The following is an 18,714-nucleotide window of genomic DNA, read 5'->3' on the forward strand; positions in this document are numbered from 1 at the left end:
GTTTGTATGCTGAATTAAATGCTGCTGAAGTTGTGGTTCAGGCAAGAAAGGTATGTTCATCTTCAAGTACGGGGTGCAGGGAAACCGGAAGAAGCAGGCGCTTGACAATTCATGTGCGAACCATCGCCGAGTCGCGAGTCCGATGTCAGATCCCGGAACCGGTCCGGCGCGGTCTCTGCAGCTGCAAAATGGCAGCCAGGCGCTCACTTAAAGTAGCTGGGCGATGTGCCCAGCTGGAACACGCTAGGGAGAACACTGCATGAGAGAGATTTGCATATAATGGAAGTGACAGGTATGCAAATCTCTCTCATGCATATTCAGTAGGGATATCTTGAAAACCTGACTGGCTGGGGGTCCCCCAGGACAGGTTTGGGAACCACTGATCTAAACAGACAAGACAGACAAAACAGGATGTCATGGATACAGTTAAGGGGAATGGTTAATCAGCCGACTGGGTTGACACAAATGGAGGTTAGGTTGTGTAAAAAATTTCAAGAACAATAGTGATGAAATATTGGGTCAGCCACAGATGTAGTCCTCATATATTATCATTAATTTGTGTGTGATTGTAAAGGATCTTGAGCATCGTTTTAAATTTCTTGAATCAAAGCTATTTGACAGCCCAGTGGCAAAGAATTCCATAGTGGGCTGTCACACTGAAATAAAAAGTCCAGGCACTTTCTATTTAGATAGAGAGAGTATATTAAAGAATCTGATTTGTGGTAGTCTCATGGGTATTTTAATTTCAGTGATTCCTCTCACTGCTTCTGGAGGGAGAACTGTGAAGAAGTGTAGCCATGACCAAGCAGCCAAGTGTCCAGGCAGAGTATGTCTTTCGAGGTGTGGAGCATGGCGTAAGGATAAGTACAGATGAAACACTGCTGGAGGTGGAGGTGGAGGACATACACACAAGTGACCAGTGGCGAGGGGAATTTGATACTGCATGTGAGTAGGCCCTTAATCTCTCTTTGCTTTTTTAAATAATTACTGAAGACTTTCTCAAGATGGATCCTCATAATGAGAAGAGAAAAAATAAAATGTAAATATGTTCTCTGTTATTTGTTGCTTGCCATTTATTTTATTTAATCCTTCTTCCTTAGCAACAGCAGCAGATGAAACAAGAGACCAATGGGATAGCACACATCTACCAGCAGGCGGAGATAGAGAAACTGATTAACAGGTGGTCCTATTGGCTGGCACTCCTCCTTTATCTCCAGTATGCTCTATCTCCCAGCAGGTGATGGTCGCTATTCGAATAGCTCCTGGATTCTGGCTGTGACTGGAACTTTGTTTTCTCCTGTTGAGATTTTCTCTTCAGTGAGCTGACATTTCTATTTCTCCTGTTGAGGTTTCCTCTTCAGTGAGACAGGGGTGTCCAGCTTCTCTCCTCCACTAGCCAGTTTATCTTTGCATTTAAGAGATGGCTGCCATGCCCCAAACTCCAGATAAAGGGAATGTTTTCTGTGCTCTCCTTCCCCCTCCCTGGTAGAAAGTGGAGTAACTCCTAGAGCAGTGGTCTTAATGTCAAAACTCCTTTGCAGGGCCACATTTTGGATTTGGAGGGCCTTGGAAAAAAACAGTTAATGTCTTATTAAAGAATACAATTTTGCATGAGGTAAAACTCTTTATAGTTTAGAAATCTTTCCTTTTGGCTGAGCGGCGGCCCTCTGGTTAAAGACCAGCACCCTAACCGAGACTAGCCCTAACAGCGCACGTTCTTGTTCAGCAGGAACTTGTCTAACTTTGTCTTGAATCCCTGAAGGCTGTTTTCCACTATAACAGCCTCCGGAAGAGCGTTCCAGCTTTCTACCACTCTCTGGGTGAAGAAGAACTTCCTTACGTTTGTACGGAATCTATCCCCTTTCATCTTTAGAGAGTGCTCTGTCATTCTCCTTACCTTGGAGAGGGTGAACAACCTGTCCTTATCTACTAAGTCTATCCCCTTCAGTACCTTGAATGTTTCGATCATGTCCCCTCTGTCTCTTTTCAAGGGAGAAGAGGCCCAGTTTCTTTAATCTCTCACTGTACGGCAACTCCTCCAGTCCTTTAACCATTTTAGTCGCTCTTCTCTGGACCCTCTCGAGTAGTACCGTGGCTTCCTTCATGTACGGCGATCAGTGCTGGACGCAGTATTCCAGGTGGGGGCATACCATGGCCTGGTACAGCGGCATGATAACCTTCTCTGATCTGTTTGTGAACCCCTTCTTAATCATTCCTAGCATTCTGTTCACCCTTTTTGCAGCCGCCACGCATTGCACAGACGGCTTCATTGACTTATCAACCAGTACTCCCAAGTCTCTTTCCTGAAGGGGTCTCTCCAAGTACTGCACCAGACATCCTGTATTTGTGTATAAGATTTTTGTTACCGACATGCATCATCTTACACTTATCCATGTTAAACCTCATTTGCCATGTCGCGGCCCTTTTCTTGAGCGTGTTTATGTCACATTGCAGGTCTTCGCAATCTTTCTGTGTCCTCACTACTCTGAAAAACTTTGTATCATCTGCAAATTTAATCACCTCGCTCGTTGTACTAATTTCCAGGTCCCTCACAGTATGTAATTAAAAAAGAGAAATAATGGAAGAGTATATTTGTTGATAGAGCTAGCACAGCTAAGATTTTGTTAAATCTAGGTTAGTCCTGTGGCAATGGTTACTCTCCTTTTATTATGCTAATGCAGATATATGGGGGTTATTATACTAAATGAAATTTTTGTTGATTTGGACTACATTTTCTAAGTACTTTCTGCTTTATTTTCCCCTGAAATGTCATGACTTTTCTTCCTTGATGGGCTTTTGGGGTTATACAGTGACCTATTTTACTTTTGGAACATCGTTTAACTTGTTTTCTTGTTTGTAATGGTTTCTTTTGTTTTCAGAAAATGTTTTAAGAGAAGCATTTACCTGCTCAGTGATGTCAGGTGAGGTAACTAAAGCCAAATATCTAAAACCAACTTAACATGCCAATATTCTCAATTATTTTTTATATCCTTTTAGTTATTGAAGACTTGACTCATAAAACAGGCAACTTCAAGCAGTTCTCCATCTTCTGCAGCATGCTGGAGTCAGCCCTGATGCAGGTAAGTAGATCCAGGAGCAAGAGGGTCTATAGGGTTATATTCAATTAGCATAGATAATGATTTATTTTGTTTAATTTTTCTTCATAATTTCAGCTTTGTGTTTAGGATATTGCAAGTTACTTAGCTGTTACGGATGTTTTCCAAGGACAGCAGAGAGATTTTCACATGAGTGATGTCATCCATGGAGCCCCAGTATGGACGGCCAAAAAGTATAGATTTTCACTTTAAGCATTCTTGGACTGTCCGCACCGCGTATTAGTCGGCGTATGTGTCTTTGGCCAGCAGAATCTTCAGTTTGGTGACAGGGAGCCAATCGGGGGAGATGGGTGCTTGGATAACACCCATTACAGGTAAGTAACTATGCTTTATCTTAGGACAAGCAGGCAGCATGTTGTCGCATGTGAGACTCCCTCGCTGCCAGGATCATGCTTAAGAGGGTTAGTGGAAAGGAGTATGAGCCTGGTGAAGCTCATAGGGTTGGAAGGAGAGTGGCTTCCAAGTGGATAATAAATTTTGAAATACTGCTTAGCTGAACTGACTATCTTGGCTAGAATACTGTTCTAAACAATAATGGGATGTGAAGGTATGGATGAAGGACCAAGTAGCTTCTTTACAGATGTCCACGATGAGTATGGAACATAAATGGGCTCTCCAACGTGAGTCTAGTCTGGGAAAAGGAAAAAGAGATGCAGTCTGCTAGCCATGTTGAAATGGTTTTCTTAAGAGACAGCAGCTCCCAATTTGTTTAGGTCAAAAGGACAGAAATAGTTGATTGGAGGTTCTATGAACTTTGGTGCAATCTAGGTGGTAGGCAAGTGCATGTTTGCAGTCCAAAGGATGGAGGGCCACTTCACTTGGATGAGAGTGTAGTTTTGGAAAAAAAAGCCTGGAAGTACAATGCACTGGTTGAGGTGAAATTCCGAGATGACTTTCAGGAGGGATTTGGGATGCATGCAGAGAAAACTTGCCATGGTAGAATACCATGTAGGGCAGATCTGACATCAGGGCAGAAAGGATGACATTAAGGTCCCAGGGCACAGCTATAGGCTTGAATGGAGGTCTAGTATTGAGCAAGCCTTTCATAAATCTGGAGTTTACTGGGTTTGTAGACAACAGTTTATTATTCAGTGGAGCATGGAAAGCACTAATAGCTCTCATAGAAACATAGAAATAGACGGCAGTTAAGGGCCACGGCCCATCAAGTCTGCCCACTCTAATGACCCTCCCTATTTATCTTTGCGGATAGATCCCACATGTCTATCCCATCTGGCCTTAAAATCTGGCACGCTTGGATGGATGAAGGCTGTAGGCCAGAGTCGGAGAGGTGTAAGAGATAGTCCAATACTGAGAAGGGGGCAAGTGTGTGGATGTATTGCATTAGGCAGAAAAGCGAGTCTGTTTTAAATGATAGGAACATTGTGTGGAAGGCTTTTTGGAGGCTTCAAGGATGGCTGATACTGGAGCTAATAAGAGAGAAATATCCACAGGATGAGGGCTAATGAAGTAGACTGGGATGGAGAAGAGAGCCTTCATTCTGTGTTAGCAGCGTTGGGGAAAAATTGGAAGCGGAATGGTATCCTGTCTGCTGAGTCGGAAGAGGAGAGGGAACCATGTCTGGTGTGGCCACCGAGGTGCTATAAGAATCATGGTGGCATGTTCCTGAGTAAAGCCTTCCTGAATAGAAGAATTGGAGGAAAAGTATACAGGAATCTGTTGTGCCAGTTAAGGAGAAAGGCATCTCACTCCAGCTGAGTGGGGTTGTAGATTCTGGAGTTGAAGAGTGGAAGCTTGCGATTTGTAGGGGGAGTCAAAGAGGTCCACTGCTAGGGTCCCCCAAACCACAAAGATCTGATGGAGTATGGTAGGATTGAGTGACATTCGTGTAGCCACAGCTTTCTGCTTAAGTTGTCAGCCAGGAGATCTTGTTCTCCTGCAAGGTAGACTGCTTTCAGGATGAAATTGCCCAGGACCAGATCTGGATCACTTCTTTACAAATCTGGTGAGATCAAGTTTTTCAAGTTTTTTTTTTCAAGTTTTTATTAGGATTTGATATACCGCTTATCAAGGTTATCTAAGCGGTTTTTACAATCAGGTACTCAAGCATTTTCCCTATCTGTCCCGGTGGGCTCACAATCTATCTAACGTACCTGGGGCTATAGAGGACTGAGTGACTTGCCCAGAGTCACAAGGAGCAGCGCGGGGTTTGAACCCACAACCCCAGGGTGCTGAGGCTGTAGATCCAACCACTGCGCCACACACTCCTCCTATACTGCCTTGCTTGTTCTGATAGAACAGTGTCTTGCACACATTTTATTTTCATTTTTTTTTTTAGCCCTGGCACACTAAACTCAGAGCTGCATCTAGAAGGCTTTTGAGTATGCACAGTTGTCAACTGATGTCACACATGGGTGCCACTTCATCACGTCGAAGTCCTCACATTCTCAGAAGCCCTTCAGACATAGCACCGAGCTCGGGAGTGAATTTCCTTTTCTTTTGAACACAATACAAAGACATCTGCTATATACATTTCCCAAAGCTAACAGATTTTAGTCAATAAATTCTGTTTTTTACCTTTGTCTGGAAACGTATTTTTCCATCAAGTTGGTCCCAGTTTCTTTTTTCCACTTTCCCATCTTCTGGAAATTCTTCTGTTGCTGTCCATTGGTTCCTCCTACCATGGTCCAGCATTTATCCTTTTCTCATCTTTCATGCCTGCCCCACCAGCCCCATGCTCAATATTTCTCCTGTTCTATCACCCCTATCGAGCACCATGCCACATCTTTCCCTCCATTCCCTTCACCACTATATCCAACATTCCTCCCTCTTGCATCCCTTTCAATCTGTTCCACTGTTCCCTTTCCACCACATTTCTCACCTGGAGTACTGCGTCCAACACTGGTCGCCGTACATGAAGAAGGACATGGTACTAATCTAATCTAATCTAATCTAAATCTTGGGTTTATATACCGCATCATCTCCACAGGTGGAGCTCGACACGGTTTACATGGTTAGGAAGCAACGGAACTCCAGTGGGGTTCCCCTTCAGTACCTTGAATGTTTCGATCATATCCCCTCTCAATCTCCTCTGTTCGAGGGAGAAGAGGCCCAGTTTCTCTAATCTTTCGCTGTACGGCATCTCCTCCAGCCCCTTAACCGTCTTAGTCGCTCTTTTCTGGACCCTTTCGAGTAGTACCATGTCCTTCTTCATGTACCATGGCCCGGTGCAGCGGCATGATAACCTTCTCTGATCTGTTCGTGATCCTCTTCTTTATCATTCCTAGCATTCTGTTTGCCCTTTTTTCCTGCCGCCGCACATTGTGTGGACGGCTTCATCGATTTGTCGATCAGAACTCCCAAGTCCCTTTCCTGGGGGGTCTCTCCAAGTACCGCCCCGGACATCCTGTATTCGTGCATGAGATTTTTGTTACCGACATGCATCACTTTACACTTATCCACGTTGAACCTCATCTGCCATGTCGATGCCCATTCTTCGAGCTTGATTATGTCACGTTGCAGATCTTTGCAATCTCCCTGCGTCTTTACTACACTTCCCCCTCCCCATTCGCGGTTCTTGCACTTGCGGTTTCATATAATCGCGATTTTCTTTTGGGGAGGGGGAAAATAAAAAAAACAGTCTTAATGTTAAAAAAATCCATCTTTTTTTCCTCCCTGCCACCTTCCCTGGTGGTCTAGAGGGCTTTCGGGGCAGGAGCGATCTTCCTACGCTCCTGCCCTGTGCAGATCGCCATGAGGAAATGGCTGCTGGGAGTTCTCGTAGTCTCTCAAGACTATGTCGGGAACTCTCTACAGCCATTTCCTGATGGCGATCTGCAAGGGGCAGGAGCGTAGGAAGATCGCTCCTGCCCCGAAAGCCCTCTAGACCACCAGGTAAGGCCAGGAAGGCGGCAGGGAGGTGGGAGTGGGTCAGAGCCGGATAATCGCGGTTTTTCGGCATTCGCAGTCCAGCTCTGCCCGTATCCCCCGCGAATGACGAGGGAGAAGTGTATTCTGAATAACTTGATATCATCTGCAAATTTAATCACCTCGCTCGTCGTACCTATGTCCAGATCATTTATAAAGATGTTAAAGAGCACGGGTCCAAGCACCGAGCCCTGCGGCACCCCACTGGTGACGCTATTCCAGTCCGAATATCGTCCATTTACCCCCACTCTCTGTTTCCTAAGCTCCAGCCAGTTTTTAATCCATGTGAGTATTTCACCCTTGATTCCATGGCTCGCAATTTTCCGAAGTAGTCATTCATGCGGAACCTTGTTGAACGCCTTTTGAAAATCCAGATATACAATGTCGACCGGATCGCCCTTGTCTATCTGTCTGTTTACTCCCTCAAAGAAGTGCAGCAAGTTCGTCAAACATGATCTGCCTTTGCTAAAACCGTGCTGACTGGTCCTCATCAGCCCGTGTCCATCAAGGTGATCATTGATGCTGTCCTTTATCAGTGACTCTACCATCTTTCCCGGTACTGAGGTCAGACTCACCGGTCTGTAGTTCCCCGGATCTCCCCTCGAACCTTTCTTTTTGAATTAAATCTGTTTTATTGAATTTTATAACATAACAAAAGAAAAACATAATACCAAGTCAGGAACAAGAAATAAGAAACAAGGCCCAATAACACTTGTATATACAAGAAATGCCTATATGTGCGGTAGAAAATGTCATAGTAGAAGTAAATAAAAGTATTGTGTACCCATAATATAAAGCATAAGCATTCTATCAAATAGCATTCTAACAAATACAAGGGAACATATGAAGATGCAGGCATAGTAAGACTATCAGTCCCGTTTGCAGTATGTCAAGATAGGGGCCCAAACCCTTTGGTAAGACAGCAAAGAGTTAGTGCGTTCTGCAGCAACATATTCATACTTAGAATAGAGACAAACAGTATTCCACCAAGTATCATGGTTAAGTAGAGAGAAGTCCTTCCAAAGAATTGTTTTAATTGCAATTAGCAGTAAAATCCTCAGAAGTTTGGTCTCAAATCTGTCTAGCTCCTGCTTCAGTGCAATGGGACCAAACAGCACAGTCGAGTAAGAGAGCTCTTCAGTAATGGGTAAGACCTCACATATAGTACCCCATATGGAAGTCCATAATTGGTGTAAATGTGGACAGTGGAAGAGCATGTGATCCAGGGTACCCACAACATGAAGACATGACCAGCATTTATTAGAGCCTGAGGAATGTAGTTTAGAAAGTTTAATTGGAGTCCAATAAGCCCTGTGGTAGAGAAAGAGCACTGTCTGCATGATGGCGGATGACTTCAAGGCTTAGAATGAAGATAGCCAGTGGACTGCCCAGTCTGAGGTATCAAAATCTAATCCTGTGTCCTGTGTCCACAAGTCTTGCAATGTTGTCGGGAGAAGAAATTTATCATGATGAAGTAGTTTATACCAGTTTGAGGCTTGGCCAGGAAGCAAAGTGAAAGCACTGGCCCACTTTAGGACGGTAGGGGTTTCCACAGAGAGTGTGGATTGTTGAAGGTGATGCTGTATACTATGGTGCAACTGTACCCATTGAAAATAATGAACAGGTTTCACTCCGAAGTGTGTAGACAGAATATTATAGTCTAGGAAGGAGCTGTTAATCATTAGATGGTGTAGAGCCCATATTCCAGCATTGCGCCAAGACTTCCACTCAATATATTGGCCTTGTATTTTTATCTGAGGATTACGCCAAACTGAAGAGTGCAATGTCTCATTCCACTTTAATGGAGCTAGAGAGCCGATCGCAAGAATTGCCTCCTTAGTGGAAAATAAGACACGATTCAATCTGGTAGTTGCGTCAGTAACAGTGAGAGGTAAATACATCAAATGCATCTTGTCAAATAAATGGTTCTCTAACTTCAACCAAGTAGGGAGTTGAGAGGAAGTGGGTTCCACTAACCAGTGAGATCCTTGTCTACACAAAAAAGCTAAATGATATTCATAGAGGCTAGGAAAGTTAACCCCGCCATTTTCTTTGTTACATTTGAGTTTGGACAGGGCTATGCGTGGAGTTTTATTATTCCAAAGATAATGAGTCATAGTAGCCTCAAACTTCTTGTAGACTGAAGGTGGAAATAGAAACGGTATCATTGATAGTACATATGTAATCTTTGGCATCAAAACCATCTTTATCGAGTCTAGCCTGCCCCACCAGGACAGTTTGAGGGGGGACCATCTTCTGGTTGTATCAGAGATAATTTGAGAAATGTGATCTACATTATAGAACTGAACTTCATCCAGCGATGTACCAAAGTAAACACCCAAATACTTCAGTTTCGTAGGGGTGTATTTAAGATGAAGGCTGTTGACAATATCAAAACAAGGAGGACCAGATATTGGTATGACCTCAGTCTTTGTAGCATTGAGTTTATAACCAGACACTCTAGAGTACTCCTCAATCGTTTGCAAAATAACAGGTAAACACTCCGCAGTGGAATATAGTTGAACATTGTCCACATAAGCTGACAATTTTATAGTCAAGTCCGCAAATTGAACACCAGCTTTTGAAGAGTTGGATCTCGAACCTTTCTTGAAGATCGGTGTAACATTCGCCACCTTCCAGTCTTCTAGATGTGATCTGTGGTGTCGATGTGATGCTGCTGTGCTTGCTTGTAGAGAACCAAGAGGAGGACAGCCTTCTGTGTTTGCTTGCCGATATTCTCACAACCCACCCACTTCCCCTGGTTGGCTTCTTAGCTAGCTATCTGAACTGAGGAGACGCGCATCCGACGTCATGCGGGATGACACTCGCGCATGCGCGGTGCAGAAGTCGCAAACTTTCTGAAGTTCTTCAAGCAAGTCTGCTTGCAAGACTGTCCACATCGAGTCTCCATGGATGACTTCACCCATATGTTGAGAATATGTGCCTGCTGTCCTTGGATAACAGCTGTTACGGTAAGTAACAGTGCTTTTTTACCACTAGGGGGTATGCAACATGTATTCTGAAAAGATGTGAATTCTGCAACACCCGGACTGCAGGTTGGGATTGAAAACCTAGCGTATGGAATCCTCTAGGGACTAACAGAAAGATGATTATCGAAGGTATAAACCTAATCTTCCATGCTTACATATAGTGGTAACTTCCATAGTAAATGTAAATGTACAGTCTCTACCCATTTCTTACCCCCTGAAAGTAATTTTTGTGTTAGTTGTTTAGCATAGCAATTAGCACATAGTAATTTAGCAAGGTGCTGAGTGTTATTGCACATCAATTCCTGTATGAAATAATTAATACAGCTTAGTAAATGAGCCTCTTTGTATCATCCTTGTTATGATATGTTGATCTGGGGAACTGCTCATTAAATCTTCAACATAGTCAAATTTCAGAAAATTCTGGAAACTTCTTTAGCATATGCTTTCATCCTGTTTTCTTTGTAATAGAACAATTACAAGTAAATAATTGTGTTTTTAATAATATTTCAGAGCAGTGAATCAGTTACCCTTGACCTTCTGACCTATGCAGATCTTGAGCAGCTGAGAAATCGTAAGATGGGCTCTGGAATATGGCATGTACCAACAACAAAATCAGCAGCCCTTAACTCCAAACGTTATCTTATACTTATCTATTCAGTAGAGTTTGACAGGTAAGTCATGTTCTGTTTCATGTTTGGCCTTCAGTAGATGCATGCGAGTTATCAAGAGAGATTTTATTCAAACATTTGGACAGATCATTGAAGATAGAGAAGAAATTGGGGTCAAGAGTCTGCAGAATGTGAAACAGAAAGCACACAGGAGAAGCTTATATGACCTGAAACTGGTTCCATATATGGATTAGTGTTATTTTTTTAAGCCCAGAGCATGGTATGTATTGGATCCTCCCAGAACCCACAGATAATATTCCAGACTGGTTTTGGCTAGAATGGAGGCTTATGTTTCCATTACGTCTTAATCATGTAATTAGTATCAAAATACCAAGGTTATACAAAGATCATAAAATATTTATGGATACCTGGAAAACTCTAAAATACATAAGTAATCTTACTCAAATTCCAATTAGCAAATCAACCAACCAAACTATATGGCTAAACCCCAAGATCAAAATTGGCGGTTTTAAAGTCATCTGGAAACATTGGATGATAGCAGGCATTCGCACTTTGGATGATGTAATTAAAAATGATAAATTGCTGGAGTTTTCACAATTGCAACAAAAATTTGGTCTCAATAAAACACAATATTTTAAATGGTTGCAATTGAAGCAATCTATTCAGAAAGGGTTCCCTGAATGGAAAGATCTCGCTAAATATCACAGTTTGGAATTCTTATGTTTCCAGATGGACTCAATAGGTCACAAAGCCGCACAGTGGTATAAATTAATATCCGGATATATAAATAAAAAACCAAAAAATGGTCTTAGAGACATTTGGAGCATTGAGATAAAACACCAAATTAGTGCATCTCAATGGCCACGACTTTGGTCTTGGAGGCTAAAATGTACGGTGTCAGCATCTATGAGACAAACTTGGTTTTTTCTTCTTCATAGAGCTTTTTGGACCCCTACTCGTTTACAAAAAATAGATAGTTCAAGATCTAATAGATGCTGGCACTGTCATATTGAAATTGGGACACTAGATCATCTTTTATTCTTTTGTCCATTTATCCTATCATTCTGGAAATCAATTTGGCCCCAAATTAACAGAATGTTAGAAAATCCAGTAGCCTTGACATATGATACTATATTATTTGGAACAACTATGAGAGCAAAAAGCCAAATTTCATCCAGTAATAACAAACTTTTATTTATTTTAACTGGAATTGCAATACAACAAATTACATTCAATTGGAAACAACATGATAGATTGAACTATATGTTCTGGTGGAATTCGGTATGCCACATATATAAAATGGAACTTGCTATTGCAACACACAAAGGATACATGAATAAATTTAAAAAAATATGGGGACCATTAACCGATTTTTGTAATGAAGGATAATTTTTCCCATAAATAACACTGGAAACATCTAAAGACCGTTAACATGATTTCTCTAATGAACTTTTCCCATGATAAGAAAATTGTAAAGAGGGAAATGGGGTGGGTTTTTCAATTTTGATTATTATATACTAAATTAATATTTAAAGAATATACAATAAAATTGATTTATGTATTATTGGTTGGGAAGGAGGGTGGGACAGGGGATTATTATATTAATGATAAACTTGATATTAATATATGAGTTAGTCAAGTGTGTATTTAAGTTCCTATTGAGTTTATTTGTAACACTTGTTGTAACACAAAAAATGAATAAAGAATTTAAAACAGATTAAAAAGCTAATAAAAGTTATCAGAGCCAACCTACAGATGACGGTTCATGTATCATTTTCAAAGTGTTGGGTTAGTGTATTTTTAAGGGGGTTTAAAAGTATAAAACGAGTCATTCTTTTATAGTTCATATTTGAGAATCAACCATTTTGTATTACTTTATTCTACTGGAAATATGTAATTTTGTTCTTTGCAATGGCTGATCAATTAGAGAGTACATACATAAAAAAGCTAATAAAGTTTTGAACAAAAAAAAAAAAAAAAAAAAAAAAAAAAGCCCAGAGCAGATAACAGTAGATGAGCAATAGTAATACAAAGTGAAAGAATGTTTGTTTAAAACTTAATATACAATTTAACTTATAAAGATCAAAGCAGTGTATTATATATAGAAAAAATAGTAACATAGTAAATGATAGCAGATAAAGACCTGAACGGTCTATCCAGTCTGCCCTGTCACACTCATTATACATTCATGTTTAAATAGCCTTTTCTTTAATATGTTTAGGCAATAGACCATAGAACTCCGTCCAGTACTATCTTCAGGTTCCCACTGCCAAAATTTCCATCAAGGCCCACTGCAGCCTATCCTAACCATTCTGTCACTGGAGCTTCTATCAAAGCCCTACCCAGCTCAATCCTAAACCAAATCTCCATCTATGGAACACCCAGTATTGGCCTTAGTTTGTTTTATACTATTTATTTTCTAATTAGAGATCCTCTGTGTTCATCCCATACTTTTTTTTAAATTCCGTCACCATTTTCATCACCATCTCCTTCAAGAGGGAATTCTAGACATCCACCACTCTCTCCGTGAAAAAGAATTTCCTTAGCAACAGCAGCAGATGAATCCAGAGACCAATGGGATAGCACACCTCTACCAGCAGGTGGAGATAGAGAAACTGATTAACAGGTGGTCCTATTGGCTGGCATGCCCTCCTGCATCTTCAGTATGCTCTATCTCCCAGCAGGTGATGGTCGCTATTCAACTAGTTCCTGAATTCTAAACTAAACTAAACCTTAAGTTTATATACCGCATCTTCTCCACAGATATAGAGCTTGGCACGGTTTACAAGAACTTAAATATAGAAAGAAAAGAATAAGGGGTTGGGATTGCGTACAGGGGGGAAGAGAAAATTACATTTTTGTGAAAAGCCAAGTTTTCAGATGCTTATGGAATAATTGGAGGGAGTTCAGGTTCCGTAGTGGGACAGTAAGCTTGTTCCAAAGCCCTGTGATTTTGAAAAGGAGGGATTTTCCCAGCTTACTCGCATAGATAATACCATGTAGAGAGGGGAAGGATAGTTTATGTTTTTGGGTGGGTCTGGTGGAGTCAGGACTCAAGGAGTTATAAGATAGTGGGATTAGGGGGAGAAGATGCCGTGAATGATCTTAAAAGCCAGGCAGGTACATTTGAAATGAACTCTGGAAATCACTGGGAGCCAGTGAAGTTTGGCCAGAAGTGGGGAGACATGATCAGATTTGCGTTTTGCGAAGATCAACTTGGCCGCAGTGTTCTGGATTAGCTGGAGTCTTTGAAGACTTTTTTGTTAGACTTAAATAGATGGCATTACAGTAGTCTAGTTTCAAGAGGATGATAGATTGGACAAGGACAGCAAAATGTTGTTGGCGGAAGTAGGACCTTACTTTCCTCAGCATGTGGATGCTAAAAAAGCATGATTTTGCCAAGGAGTTGAGGTGGTCATTGAAGGAGAGGGAAGAATCGATAATGATGCCTAGGACCTTGCTTGAGAACTCAAGCTGCAGAGTGTCACCAGAGGGCAGTGAGAAGCGGGTGGGCAGCTGTTCTAATTTTTGCCGAGCCAGAGTAGTTTCATTTTAGATTCGTTGAGTTTCATCTGTACCAAGAGGGACCAGGAGTGAAGTCTCGTTATGCAAGCTGTAATGTTCTTGTGGAGGTTGGTGAGGTTCTGGCCTGTCTCGAGAAGGACGAGGATGTCATCAGCGTATGTGTAGATTAGGGGTGCCCAATACGTTGATCGCGATCGACCGGTCGATCGGGAAGGCAACGTGAGTCGATCGCAGAGCCCATCCCGGGTTCCATGGTAGACTCGTGTTTGCCGTCCCGATCGACCGGCTGATCAGCCTTCCTCTCCCCGAGGTTCCCCACCAGTCATCACTTCACGCACACCCATTCGCTGCGCCCTTCCTTGCCCGACTGCCAGAACCCGTCTTCCCTCTCTTGCTTTCTCCCGTAGACAATCTTTGATAGACTGGGGGATGATGTCACTTTCTTTGGGAGAAGGCGGGAGGGAGGTCTAGGGAAGTCACGACCCTGGAGAGCTGAGCGCCGGCTGCCCCTGGCGGAATCAACAGAGCCAAACCAAAGTGGAATTGACCAATCAGAATGGTGCACAAAAAAGTGTCTTTCAACTCATCTGATAGATCCAAATGTCTTTATTCATCCAAAGTAACTCAATGACTCGACATGTACATGTTTCGGCCTCCCGGCCTGCATCAGGAGTCTATGAATTATATATAAAAAAACATGAATAAATCAATAAACATATAAATTTTACACAAAACATAGAAATAGTGTTAGAATACAGCAAAGACTAAATAAATAAACTTTAATAAAAAACATCATATTATAATCAACATATATATAAAAAGATATGATACACATGGTGTAACCATCATTGCTAACAATACATTACATACAATAAAATTGTCTGGTCATTGTTCAAATCTTGTTGGTCCCAGGCTCCGGTTGTCTTCTGATAGCTTGCTTGCCAGGGTCTCCTTCTTTGTTCTTTCTCCATGCTAACCATCCATCTGCCATTTCTGACCTCCCCTTCCGTCTGGCATCTTTCCTTTTTTTCATCTCCATCACCTTTTCTCAACTATCCTTTCATCCATCATCTCTCCCTTTCTGTAACTTTCATCCCTGAATCCCATTGTCCACCATCTCTCTCTCTCTCCTCTGTTTTTAGACCCCTTATTTCTTCCCCCAAAAGTCCGGCATATGCACGTCTCTTTGAGCCCCCTTGCCCGATTCTCAGCTTCCATCCCCAGCCCCCAAGACTCACCAGCCCCCCTGCCGATTCCCAGCTTCCATCCCAAGCCCCCAAGACTCACCAGCCCCCCTACTGATTCCTAGCTTCCATCTACAGCCCCCAAGACTCACCAGCCCCCTTGTTGATTCTCAGCCCTCAGTACCCCTGCCCCCCTGCCGATTCTCAGTCCTCCTGCTGATTCTCAGCCCCCCTGTCAATTCTCAGCCCCCCGTCAATCCTCAGCCCCCCCGCCGCTGATTCTCAGCCCTCCTGCCAATTCTCAGTTCTTTCCCGCCGCCGCCGATTCTAAGTCTCCCCCTCCCGCCGCTGATTCTCAGCCCTCCTGCCGGTAACCCTTTGCTTCCGAGGTCTGCTCGCTCTCCCCTCGATGCTCCCATGTCCTTTCATTTCTTCTGATGTAACTTCCGGTTTCGCAAAACTGGAAGTTACATTAGATGGGAACGAGTCCAGCGGCCGGTGGTGAAAAAAAGAATTAATTTGAATCGGGGCTGAATCAGTAAGTCCGGTTTTTTACCAAAACGAACCGATTCGAATCGGTGAATCGATTCGAATCATGAATCGGGTAGCACTAGTGGAGATGCATGCCTGTCCTCCACTGGTGCTGGTTGGTGTGGCTGCGGTGCTTGGCATCCTTTAAGATATTAAAATTCTTATTACATTCTCTGCTGGTGCAGTGTCTGAGTGCCAAACTCCTTGGATCTGTCTTTGGATGAGGGCGCTGCCTCAAGGATCACCTTCAGTGGCTGTCTTTTTAAGGGCCGGATTCTTGTTGGTATAGGTCTGGATAACATCTACTCAAGTTTGTGAATGCTGCCCTATGTTGCTCCCTGTGACCCAGTTTCATTGGATGTTGGGAGGGGATTGTAGTTCTCTTCATTTCTCCCGCAGGTGTCATCAGGGATACTCAGATTTTTCCTCCTAGAAACATTCCAAGGGCTAAGCCTATGTTACCATGGCTCTAATTTCAGGCATCCTCAGGTTCCTGTACAGTGGCTATGCCACAAAAGAAAGAAAGTGCCAATGTTGCCAGGAGTCAGGCGTGGCTTCCTCACTCACAGGCTGTCTTCTACAGTTTTGTCAGGAGTGGACTCATCTTTCATTGTACACTTGTTAGTCCTCCTTTAACCACCTCCGGCTTGGTTTCTGGACTCTGGCAAGTTGACTGCAACAGAGTCCAGGGTGTGTGATGTTCTGCAACACCTCTTAGTCTTTGGAATGCTGGAACCTGTTCCGGACCACGAATGGGAGCTTAGGCAGATACTCTTGATACTTCCTTCTGCCAGAAAAGCTCGGAGTTTGGAGACATATTCTGGATCTACAACGGTCACCCACTTCTTGCAAATTCTCTTTTTCCAAATGGGCAATGGATTATACGGTGCTAGCTGCTGTCTCTAGGGGAGTTTCTGGTGTCGTTAGATCTCACAGAGGTTTCCTCCATATTTCAATCTGCCCAGAGCATTGCAGGTTTCTGCATTTCCATGTTTTGCAACAGCATTTCCAGTTCTCAGCTCTGCCCCTTGGGCCTTGCGACAGCTCCCGCACTTTTGTCAAAGTTGAGGTGGATTTCCGCCAGCATGATATCCAGGTCCACCCTTCTCGGGAAAGCTTGTGATCCAGGCTCCTTCTCATTGGGTGTATGAAGGCGTAGTGGGGATGGTAGTGTCTCTACTGCAGGCTTCGGCAAGTTCAGGAATAGACACTTGGTGTCCTCCCAGTCCCTGGAATTTCTGGAGTATCTCTTCATCTCCAAGATCTTTCATGGTTTGCGTTCACTCGCATGCGCAATCTGGCAGAAATTTTGTCCATTAATTGGGGGCATCCTCCTGAGCAGGGCATAGCTATTGGCCAATTCCGGTGCAATGAATGTGTTTATTGTGAACATGTTTTGACTGGTGATCAAGTCATTGAGCCATCTACTGGATGAGTGTTCACGTAAAAGGGTCATGCTGACTGTAATACCTCACAAGTGGTGTATGGGATTAAATGCCCTTGTGACAGATAGTATATTGGCCATACAAAAAGAAAAATTGCATATAGCCCTACATTTGGGCAATTTGAGGCTGCATAAGCAGGATACCTCACTAGTTGGCCACTGGTTGGAGGCTGGTCATAGAGTAGAAGACATCTGATTTGTTGTTTTAATTCAGGTTCACCTCCCAAGGGGTGGTAACATATCAGAGGTATTGCTAAGGAAAGAATAACGAATCATTTATCAGTGGAGAACAACTGAGCCAATAGGATTGAATAAAGAAGTAGAGTGGCATGCCCTATGAGACCGCTTATGGGTCTCATTGGATAGTCCTGGAGGGAATGGGTGGAGTTAGTGAATGAAAAGGTGGGTAGTTCAAACTGGTGTGAGAATGATTTATTCCTTTCGAGCGGGGGGAGGGGCTTTGTGCCCTTGCTGCAGTTGCCTTATGATAAAAGAAAAGGATTAAAGGTATTTTATTATTGTTATTTAATGTTTAGGAGGGTGAAAATAGAATGATAATTTATGAGATTGATGAGGTTTATGGTAGTGAAACTGCATTGATATTATAGATGTACAAGGACTGAAAACCTGAAGCGGCTTCAGCTTCTGAGGATACCTTTGTGGCGAAACGCAAGATTGTATTGGGCTGGCTGAATATTATTGTGTCTGAAGTCATCAGAAAGAAACCAAGATTATCAAGAAGCCATAAATACTACAGGAGTAACATCTACAGGAATTGGTGGTGATTTGGATTTTAAAGTGTGGACACTAAGAGACTGATGTTCCATCTTTTCTCTATACTATGGGGGTTAGCCCCGTTTATGTGAAGAAGTTTTACTATAGAGTGGTTTGCGTATTAGTTGGAAGTAAAGTATATGTATTGTGAAATAAGGAAAAGAAAGAATAATTATTTATAGTGAGTTAGCTTCTCTCTTTTTGTATTTATTTCCAGACAGGGTTGTGTGTTTCTTCTCAGGGAAAGAGGACAGAACCTTTGTCAACAGATCAGAGTTCTCTTGGACTATCTGGATTTCTCAGCCTGGTTTTATCTGCAGGTTCTGAGGTCTCGGACAGCCTCCTTGGAGGTGATGTCCTTGATGGGAGGTGATGCCCTTGATGGGAGGCCTTCCTATCTTGGTGATCTCTGCTGAGTTTCCCCCCTTCAGATGCTGCTCCCCTGGACAGAACCAGCTAGCAACAATTTGAGCTGGTGGCTTTAGGGGGTGGCTCTATTCAGGGGCAGTGGACTCCTTGCTGCCAATCATCTGGAGCTTCGGGAAATTTGGCTGGTGCTACTTGCTCTCCAGCCCCTTCAGAAAGACCAGCGATGCCAGTTTCTTCGATGCCATGGCAGTGGCGTATGCACATCAT

The 18,714-nt window shown here is 42.9% G+C and overlaps 1 protein-coding gene across 5 annotated transcripts in view; it reads left to right on the top strand.

Annotated features, from left to right (window-relative positions):
• The window catches only part of CCDC61 (coiled-coil domain containing 61), a 111,868-nt gene that overhangs the window by 15,060 nt on the left and 78,094 nt on the right, over positions 1 to 18,714 (top strand). For 4 of the 5 annotated variants that reach the window (XR_004540415.1, XM_033956038.1, XM_033956039.1 and 1 more), the window contains exons 2-4: positions 750 to 945; positions 2,998 to 3,080; positions 10,502 to 10,662. Coding sequence is in view for 4 of the 5 variants with exons in the window: in XM_033956038.1 (XP_033811929.1) it covers positions 798 to 945; positions 2,998 to 3,080; positions 10,502 to 10,662 (392 nt within the window). In the remaining variant the exon portion in view is untranslated. Of the gene's footprint in view, positions 1 to 749; positions 946 to 2,879; positions 2,922 to 2,997; positions 3,081 to 10,501; positions 10,663 to 18,714 lie in introns of those variants that run through there. The other variant, XM_033956040.1, reaches the window with a different exon arrangement.

This window comes from Geotrypetes seraphini, chromosome 8 (assembly GCF_902459505.1).
Source record: "Geotrypetes seraphini chromosome 8, aGeoSer1.1, whole genome shotgun sequence".
In the NCBI taxonomy this organism is placed as follows: domain Eukaryota; kingdom Metazoa; phylum Chordata; class Amphibia; order Gymnophiona; family Dermophiidae; genus Geotrypetes; species Geotrypetes seraphini.